The sequence below is a fragment of the Gorilla gorilla genome, chromosome 3 (assembly GCF_029281585.2).
Source record: "Gorilla gorilla gorilla isolate KB3781 chromosome 3, NHGRI_mGorGor1-v2.1_pri, whole genome shotgun sequence".
Classification (NCBI taxonomy): Eukaryota; Metazoa; Chordata; class Mammalia; order Primates; family Hominidae; genus Gorilla; species Gorilla gorilla.
In genome coordinates, this window is record NC_073227.2 from 14,713,090 (window position 1) to 14,722,773 (window position 9,684).

The 9,684-nt window shown below is 54.0% G+C and overlaps 1 protein-coding gene across 1 annotated transcript; it reads right to left on the reverse strand.

The window, feature by feature from the left end:
- Nucleotides 1–221: 221 nt before the first annotated feature.
- S100P (S100 calcium binding protein P) lies at nt 222–3,519 on the reverse strand. Its single transcript, XM_004038402.5, has 2 exons — nt 3,327–3,519; nt 222–499 (listed from the first exon to the last, which is right to left on the reverse strand). The coding sequence occupies exons 1-2, from the start codon at nt 3,462–3,464 to the stop codon at nt 350–352; spliced, it is 288 nt and encodes a 95-aa protein (XP_004038450.1). The 5' UTR covers nt 3,465–3,519; the 3' UTR covers nt 222–349.
- Nucleotides 3,520–9,684: the final 6,165 nt, after the last annotated feature.

Sequence of the window (9,684 nt, forward strand, 5' to 3'; positions counted from 1 at the left end):
CATGGTGGCATTCACACGGCCAAAGGTGGGACTGTGTCTCAGTGGGCACTCAGAAGATGGCCAACAAATGGATTTTTATCGACTGCCCTGTCTTCTTCATCTGTCTCACCACTGCAGGCAGGCAATGAGTAAGGAAATGACAAGTTTAATTAGTGAATTCTGTTTTGTGGGAAGAGGACACTGAGGTTTTAAGGAAATAACCAGTTTCTCTGAGACCAGGATCATTTCATAAGCATTTATTAATCAGAGGTACATGAGCAGGCTCAGCCTAGGGGAATAATTGCCAACAAACACTTTTGGGAAGCCTGGGACCATGGCTCTGCCAGGAATCTATGACATCTCCAGGGCATCATTTGAGTCCTGCCTTCTCAAAGTGCTTGTGACAGGCAGACGTGATTGCAGCCACGAACACGATGAACTCACTGAAGTCCACCTGGGCATCTCCATTGGCGTCCAGGTCCTTGAGCAATTTATCCACGGCATCCTTGTCCTTTCCACTCTAGAGGAGAGAGAGGCTCAAGGTCAGCAGTGAGGGTGCCTGTGCAGGGCCTCGGCCTCCACCAAGCACCGCTGCTGGGCAGGAGCAGGGCACCCACATCTGCGTCACCTTTGCTGTCATTCAGGCTCAGGGCCAGGGCCAGCTGTGCATAGCAGACACATGGCATTCCTGGCCTTAAGAACTTGTGAGCTGCCTTCAGCTATCTGGCATGACATGAACTAACTTGTAATGTTTTTAGAGCGAATTGGAATTGTGCTCTGCGAGAGGGAGTTTCATTTTGAGTTTTTGCCGGGGGTTGTCTTTGGATTTGTAAAGTGCTTTACAGTGATGGTTGTTCTCAGGAAATGCATCCAGTCTTTGCTCTATTTTTTGTGCACTGCTAACTTCATGGGCCTCCCATCTCGTGCTGGCACTGAACTAGCTGCTTACACAAACAGGAACTCCTCAACACCACCAGACACGGCAGAGGCATCGCCCTGTTACAGATGAAGATGATAAGGCCCAGAGGGCCCAAGGGACCTGCCCTGAGGTCACACAGGGAGCCGGGGAAAGCCAGGGTTGAGCCCCAGGTGTGGAGCGAGCATGGAGCAAGCACCCTGAGCCCTGTTCTTCCTCTCTCCTTGGGTCCCAAGCTCTCAGGTCTTCTTTGAGAAGGCCAGGCCGGCAGGGCTCTCAGAGCCTGCCCATGTGATAGCAAAGCGTTCTCACTATGGGACCAAGCGGGACCAGGATGCAGATCTGAACAGCAGCAGCAGGGTGTGCTGATGACCCAGCCCTGGGCCAGAGAGCTGTGTGTCCAGGTGGAAAAAAACACAATTAAAATTGGTAGAAACAGATTGTCTGACCAAGACACAACTGTGTGCATGAAGACCTTAGTGACAGCATGGTTTGCAATAGCAAAAGTAAGGCAGGGAAGTACAAATTCAATAGCAAACAAATAGTGGTATGGCCACGTCACAATACCCTGTGGCCATTTCAAGTGATGTTTACAAAGTTTGTAGGCAGACAGTCACCTCGTATTTACAAAGCTCCGACTGTGCCTGTGCGGGGCGCTGGGTTGGGCACGGAGCAGATAGGGTCACAAGGCCAGCCCAGCCTTGCCCTCAGGCAGACATTGTTCTCTGACTCCCGCTTTGCTGGGCTTCAGCAGCCTCCGGAGGGAGGGCTGAGAACGGCACCCGGGGCCTCCCCGAGGTGATTCTAATGTAACACATTAGCTGGACCCCCAGCTTTGCCATTGCTTCTCTAAGTGTGTTCACAGGACACCTGCGCCTGCCCCTCCCCACACCCCAGTTTCTTGGATCAAAGTCCTCATGGGTTCAATTCTCATACTTTGATCATTATCAGAACACCCCGAGCCCCAAGCCCAAGTTCCCAGGATGGGGCTGGGGTGTTTAATGAACATAAGAGTTTGAGAATTTATGTTGTAATGTTAAGCTCAAAAAGAAATTACATTGCATATAAATCTCACTCACAGCAATGTTCATATGGGGAAAAGGCTGGAAGGGAGAGGAAGCGTCTGTATTCCAGGGGGGATTTCTTCCCTCCATATTTATCTATTTTTACATTTTCTACCAAAAACAGAACTTTATTTTTAAAAGATATCTTTACAGAATTCACATTTAGAAAATAGAACTAGGCCAGGTGTCGGGGCTCACGCCTGTAATCACAGCACTTTGAGATGTCGAGGCTGACGCATTGCCTGAGCCCAGGAGTTTGAGACCAGCCTGGGCAACATGGTGAGACCTTGTCTCTAAAAAAAATACAAAAATTAACCGGGTATGGTGACATGCACCTGTAGTCCCAGCTACTCGGGAGGCTGAGGTGGGAGGAACACCTGAGCCCAGGGAGGTCGAGGCTGCAGTGAGCCGTGATCCTGCCACTGCACTCCAGCCTGGGTGACAGAGTGACATCTTGTCTCAAAAAAAAAAAAAAGGAAAGAAAATAGAAGCAATATTCTGAAGTGTTTCATGTCTTTGAAGTGATTCTAGGGCTGAAAATGTCAGGCTTTCATTTTTGATTATCAGCATCTATGTGGGTTAGCCCCTTAGCAGGTAGGCAGAGTCTGGTGGGGCCCGAAGGGGAGGGGAAGGAAGAAAGAAAGTGGGGGAGTGAGAAAGAAGGAGAGGACAGGGGTCAAAGGGAAGGGGAAACGGAGAGGGGACGGCTTCTGTTCAGCCCAGCCGGAGGCTGCCCCGGGCGGAAGGAAGCTGGTCCTGCCCGCCCTGAGGGGCCTTCTGTGAGGCTCAGGCCGGTGGCTCCTCCCTGGCAGGGAGCCCAAGGGAGGTCCGCAGCTCTGCGCAGACAGGTGCCAGGATGGAGCCTCCTCCTGTCCTTCCTGCCAGACCCACTAATACCAGGCAACAAGGGGCCTGGGAATGGGAGCAGGGAAGGCGGGCAAGTGGGAGGCAGAGCTGGGGCGTTTATGGCCGGCAGCCTTGGAGGACAGCCCCGAGGGCTCAAGGGCTTGGCAAGCTTGGCAAACTTGCAAATGGCAGCCCTGGATTGCATTCCGCCCCTGCCCCCACTGCACAGGTTTGAGTCCCACTCTCCCACCAGGCCTGTCACAAATACACTGGGGTCAACCCCATGTTTCAAGGATCAAGCTGACCACACCCTCTCCCTGCTCAGATGCTCCGGCGTCCCCTGCCTTGATGCCAGGGTGGGTCCGTTCCTTGGCTGGGCTTCCAGGGCATTTCAGGATCTGTCCCTCTTGCCTCTGAGCCCCTTGACCGCCGACCCCACCGCAGCTCTCAGCCCTCTGCCTGCCACGCCTTCCCCTTCTTCCCCAGCCCCCGCTGAGTCCAGCACTGCCGGCCTGGCTCACCTGCAGGAAGCCTGGTAGCTCCTTCTCCATCAGCACCTTGAGCTCCCCCTTGGTCAGGGTCTGCGTGCTGCCCTCGCTGCCCGAATATCGGGAAAAGACGTCTATGATCATGCCCATGGCTGTCTCTAGTTCCGTCATGGTGCTGGATTCAGACCCACCTTCCTCCTGGGGGCTGGCAGGTCCGAGAAAATGTCCCACTGGCAGCCTCTTGGTGCTTTATAAGGCAGCCTCATATTGACACAGAGGGTGGGACAGTGGGGTTGGGACATTCAGGAAGTCCTGCCCCTCCCCATTCATGTGCTCAGTTCTGATGAAATGCATCGTTGTGATGACCTTTCTAGAACCTTTCCCCCAGCCAAGGCCCAGGGTGTGGGCTGCCTCCAGGCATCCACATTTTACAGTGTTCACCTGTGTCTCGGTGCCATCACTGAGCCACAGTGGCATCCTCATTCCTGGCCCTCCCTGGGTAAGTGGGCACGGGGTGAGTGTGTGTGGAGTGAGTGGTGACTCCGTGGCCCTTTGTGTCAATATCAGAGCATGCTGGCACCCAGCGTGCTGACACGAGGAGACGTCTGAGAGTGAATTCACATGGGCATGTTTGTGAACACGGATCTGCCCCATCACCCCTTTCTTAGAGCACTCTGTGTCCTTCAGAGGCCCAGCTTCCACGTCAATCTCGCTCGCTCCTCCCCTGTGGGGCCAAACAGAAAACTCCCCTTCATCCTCTGGGAGTTTGCTGAAAATCAACGGGCAGAAGGCAGATGAATAGGAGAAGAGCATAACAGATGTATTTGATCATAGCTTAAGTGGCACGGCAGCCTTCAAGATGAAGACCCAAAGATCTGGGGGAAACTGTCCATGTTTATAAACATAAACACAGTTCAGCAAAGTATGGAAATATGATTGGATACAAAAGTAAGGCTGGATGCTCACAGACCAAGAGGAGAACCTGGTAGGGCCTGTCGAGTCAGATTCCCTGGGGCCTCTCTGAGCAGCTCTCCTTCCTTCTAGGTGTGGGGCAGGACTCTTTCTGGAATGGAGCTCTTATGACCTACAGTCAAATAAAGCAGGCCAGAGGGTTTCTTTAGGCTGGTTTCTACACAGAAAGGGGAGGGAGTGGAGAACTGGAGTCATATTTCTGGGTTTTATGGCAGGGTTTGGGGAAGCCTCTCAGAGGAGGAGGAGCTGGAGACAGGAGGGTGGGAGCAGGACAGAGAAACTTTTGTTTCTGAGGCTTCCACGTTGGGGTGTTGTTTTTTGAACCCCGGCACTTACCAAACCCAGAGCAGCCACAGGGCTTAGACAACACAAAGGCTCCTGGGACTCTGGGCAGAGTCAGGGACTCTGGCCTCAGGCACAGTCACACCCCTCCCCGTCTCTATAGCGGAGGTACTCAGAGGGTCTGTGCTTGGGAGGCTGAGCGAGTCCTGGAGAGCATGGAGGTAAGGAGCATGGAGGTAGGGGCCTGTGTTCACATCCTGCCCCAGTCAAAGTAGGCCCACACTCAAAGGCCTCTCTCTCAGTAGAGATCTTCCAGAGTGTCAGCCTCCAGCAAGTTCCCTAACCTCTCCCAACACAGCCTCCACCAGCACATGGGCCGAGACTCTCCCCACAGGGCTGTGGCTCAACATAGAAAAACCCTGGTGCACGATGGGAACAGAAGGTCTCACAAGAGCCGGCTTTCTCAGAACACACTGCCTCTGCCCAGGTGTCCTGCAGTGGAGGCTCAGAGTGGCCCCACTGGTGACCCCTTGGGGAGCAGGGACAGGTCCATTCTGCTCACTCCTGAGCTGGGCAGTTCCCTCTTGGGATAAGGTCGCACAGCACAGGCCGCCATCCTACCACCCCAGCCAGAGGAGTGGGAGAGAGAAGGAGGCTCCCTACCCCAGAGGCAGTGCTCCTCAGGAAGGGCATTCACTGCATTATATATATATATGTACACACACACACACATATATATACACACACATATATATATACACACATATACATACACATATATATACACACACATATATATACACATATATATATACACATATATATACACATATATATATTTTGTTTGTTTGTTTGTTTGTTTGTTTGTTTGTTTGTTTGAGATGGAGTCTCACTCTGTTGCCCAGGCTGGAGTGCAGTGGTGTGATCTCGGCTCACTGCAACTTCCACTTCCCAGTTTCAAGTGATTCTCCAGCCTCAGCCTCCTGAGTAGCTGGGACTACAGGCATGTACCACCGCACCAGGCTAATTTTTTGGGGGTTTCACCATGTTGGCCAGTCTGGTCATCACTTTGTTTTAAAATTTTCATTTACTTATTTATTTTTATTTATTGTTTGAGACGGAGTCTCGCTCTATCACCCAGGCTGGAGTGCAGTGGCACGATCTTGGCTCACTGCAACCCCTGCCTCCTGGTTCAAGTGATTCTCCTGCTTCAGCCTCCTGAGTAGCTGGGATTATAGGCATGCACCACCTTGTCTAGCTAATTTTTGTATTTTTAGTAAAGATGGGGTTTTACCACGTTGGCCAGGCTGGTCTTGAACTCCTAACCTCAAGTGATCTGCCCACCTCGGCCTCCCAAAGTGCTGGAATTACAGGCATGAGCCACCGTGCCTGGCCCCATTTATTTACTTTTAGAGACAGTGTCTTGCTTTCTCACCCAGGGTGGAGTGCAGTGGCTCAATCACAGCTCACCGTAGCCTCCAACTCCTGGGCTTAAGTGATCCTCTCACCTCAGCCTCTCCAGTAGCTGGGACTACAGGGGCGCTCCACCACGCCCGACCATTCACTTTAATCTTTCACCGCTGTGGGAGGAAGGATCAGGACATCCATCAGGTGGAAACTGCTGCACTCCCCCACCCGTTCAGGCCACTGGAGTGTCACCAAACCACCAGGGCTGCCCCTGCTGGACTAGCTCACCTGGGTAACTCTGAGGACAAGCACCCTTGGAGACTCTTCTCAGGAGGGAGGTGGCATTTTCCAAGAAAGGGTTCAACACAGACCTCTGAGTCAGAGGACCAGTTAAAGAGAAAATTATTCTTGACTTTATTCAGGAATGTTGCTGTAGGGGTCGTGATTATTGCCATGCGGGGGAGTTGCCCTTGAGGCAGCTGGGAGTGGCTCACGCCTGTAATCCCAGCACTTTGGGAGGTCAAGGCAGGTGGATCACTTGAGATCAGGAGTTCGAGACCAGCCTGGCCAACATGCAAAACCCTGTCTCTACTAAAAGTACAAAAATTAGCCAGGCATGGTGGCACGCGCTTGTAATCCCAGCTACTTGGGAGGCTGAGGCAGGAGAATCGTTTGAGCCTGGGAGGTGGAGATTGCAGTGAGCTGAGATCGCACCACTGCACTCCATCCTGGGCGACAGCCAGACTCTGTCTCAAAAAAAAAAAAAAAAAAAGAGGCCAGATGAAGAGCTCGAACCACGAGCTTCTACATGTTAACCAGGGTAAAAAGCAACCGCTGACAGGAAGGGGCCCAGCAGTCAACCCCCGGGAAGGCCAGGATGTGGCCTTGTTTCGGCAAGGCCGCCCTATTGCCACGGAGATGGGCAGGCAGGAGACATCCCCAGTAAGTCGGGCCCAGGTGGGGATCAGGAGGTTTCAGGAAAACACAAGTTATGCAGTGGGGCAGGTAAGGCTTGGCCTGCCCAGTCTGTCCTGAGTGTCATGGGAACAGCTCTGGAAGTGACTCCTCTGTCCTCTGGAATCTGGACCAGATGGGGCCTTCTCCAGACATCTGTGCTCAGCAGATGCGACAGACGGCCCCTCGAGTGTAGCCCCAGATCCAGCACCGGCCCAAGCAGGTGGGAGCTGTAAGTTGATCCGAGCTCTCCAGTCCCTGCGCTGCGCTGAGGGATGCACGATGAGCGAGACTGGGATCCTGGTGTCAGGGAGTCACCAGCCACAGAGGGCGCCATGTGCATGGAGGAGGTGGCAAGGAAGAGGTGACTGGGAAGGGGAGAAGCAGAGAGGCCAGGAGGAGGCCGGGGCGTGCACTGGGGGGTGGAGGAACTCATGCCCGGGAAGGGCATGGGGGGAGTGAAGTGGGAGTGGAGTGGGAGGCAGGCTTGGAGGAGTCGGTGCCTTGGGATGTGGGACAGTGAGGAACAAGGCACAAAGAACCAGTGCTCTGGGGAATCAAGAAGTTGGGATGGGCAGCGGGGGTCCAGGGTGGAGATGGGCTGGAGGGGGAGGAGGGTACCAACCAGGGAAGGCCCCTCAGGGGCTTGATCCTGTAGTTCTGGGCCTCGCAGAGCCAGCCACACGTCTGAGCTCCTAGGTGATTTTAAGAACTAGCTCTTGCTGGGCCGCACCCAGGCAGAGCTGCCCGTTCAGTGGCTGGGCTGGCCCAGCACCTCCCAGGTGATCCTGTTGTGCCAGGTCAGTGGTCTGGAGAGTTATCAGCCGCAAGAGGCACCGTCAGGTTTGCCCTTTTGAGGCCCACATGGCCGCTGGTGTGAGAGGCGGATGTGCATGGTGAGGCAGTGAGGGGCTGCAGGGTGAGGAGCCGCCAGCCATGTGCGGTTCAGGGTCCCTGCAGCACTCGCCCGAGGACACTGGGAGCTGGCGGAGGCCTGGGCAAGAGCAGGAAACTGAAGGAGGAGGAGGGGCCTCACTCATCACCTGATGAGATCTCCACACTTTGCAGAAGGGGAAACCGAGGCTCACAGCGAGGAACTTGGTCAGCAAGCCCAGGCCCCTCCACCCTGCCCGCGTTTCCTGCACTGCACTGGATCAAACCGGTTTGATCCTTGATAATGCCTCCGACAAATATTTGATGAGGGAGGAGGCTGAGAGAGGTGAGGAAATCAGTTTCTCAGGGACAGGCTGGACACAGGGGTCATGCACCGGGTAGCTGTGAGGGCAGTGGTGGCGTCTCACCTCAGGGACACAGCTCCTGGGGAGGGCGGCAGAGACCCTGACAGTCTCGCCTCGCAGGCGTCTTTCTCCAGGCTAGAAACCAATGACTCATCTCTCAGGCTCTCTAGCAAACAGTGGGGCCCACACACCACAGTTCTGGTCAAATGTTTCCCTGAGGGCTACGGAGCCTGGCCTTGCCGAATACAAAGAGGAGGCTCTCAGCCGTCTGCTTTCTTCCTGCAGGAATCCTGGGCGTGATCTCCCTCGGCTACGTGCAGCCACGTTGAGACGCTGTGGGGATTCTTGTTGCTCCTGACTGAGTATTCCCAACTGGTTGTATTTGTTTTTTAGGGGCTGTGGAACAAATCACCACAAACTGGAGGGCCGAAAACACCAGCAATGGGCTCCCTCTTGGTTCTGGAGCTGAGAAGGCAGAAATCAAGGCGTCGTCAGGGTTGTTCCTTCTGGGGCCTCAGAGCAGGACTCTGTTCCCTGCCCGTCCCCAGCTCTGGTGGTTGGCGGCCTTCCTCGGCCTGTGGCCCTGCACTCCAATCGCTGCCTCTGTTGTCACTTGGCCCCCCATGTGTCTCTGTGTCTCAGAAGGACACAAGTCATATTGAATTAAGGACCCACCCTACCCAAGCATGACCCCGTTTTAACTTAGAACTTTCACAATGATCTCATTTGCAAAGAAGGCTGGCTTCTGAGGTCCTGGGAAGGACATGAATTTTGGGGGATGCTGTTCACCTCAGTACACCGGTGCAGAGTTCGGTGACACCGCCAAGTTGCTTGACGGTGAGCAGCCTGGCATTGTAGAAAGGCAGAGGTTGGCTTTAGTTTGGTCCCTGGCTTTGTCCTTTATTTGTTCTGTGACACCTTGGACGAGTTTTGTGACCCGAGTGTCAGTTTCCCAGGAACCAGTGACAATGATCAGAGATAGGGGGACTCAAGGGTAAGTAAAGCGCAGGATGAACTGCAGCGGAGCATGTGAGGTGCCTGGCAGGTGTCGGCCACCCAGCGGCGCTCGAAGCACCTGCTGCTCCCTCCTTCCTCGCTCCCAGCTGCCTTCTCTGCCAGGCGCTCTTTGGAGAGGAGCTGTGTGACTGGTTCATCCTGTCCCTCGAGGAGCTACCAGTTCAGTCAAGGACATTGAGAAGCAGCGGATGGTGACAGTGCAGTGTGACAGTGGTGTGCTGTGGGAGCCCCATGGAGCGGCTACCCAGGCAGGAACGTCAGGGAGGCTTCCTGGAGGAGGTGGTGCTTCAGATGAGACTTGAAGGAGCAGAAGGTGTTTGCTAGACAAAGGGGCTTGCTTGGACGAATGGTCTTCAGAGCATGGTCCCAGTAAGGAAGGAGACCACTACTACTCTTGCTGCCCTCCTCCCCCAACCTTACCTAGTTTACAAGACAGGAGGAAAGAGAGACAGCAAAAAGTTAGAAAAAAAAAAAAAAACAGAAGTAAGATAAATAGCCAGAAGACCTTGGCACCACCACCT

What these genes read in the sequence shown, in the direction of transcription:
- S100P (XM_004038402.5), bottom strand. Translation starts at nt 3,464, where the DNA reads ATGACGGAACTAGAGACAGCCATGGGCATGATCATAGACGTCTTTTCC. An exon ending in AGCTACCAGGCTTCCTGCAG is followed by an intron (nt 500 to 3,326) that starts GTGAGCCAGGCC and finishes TCTCTCCTCTAG; the next exon opens with AGTGGAAAGGACAAGGATGC.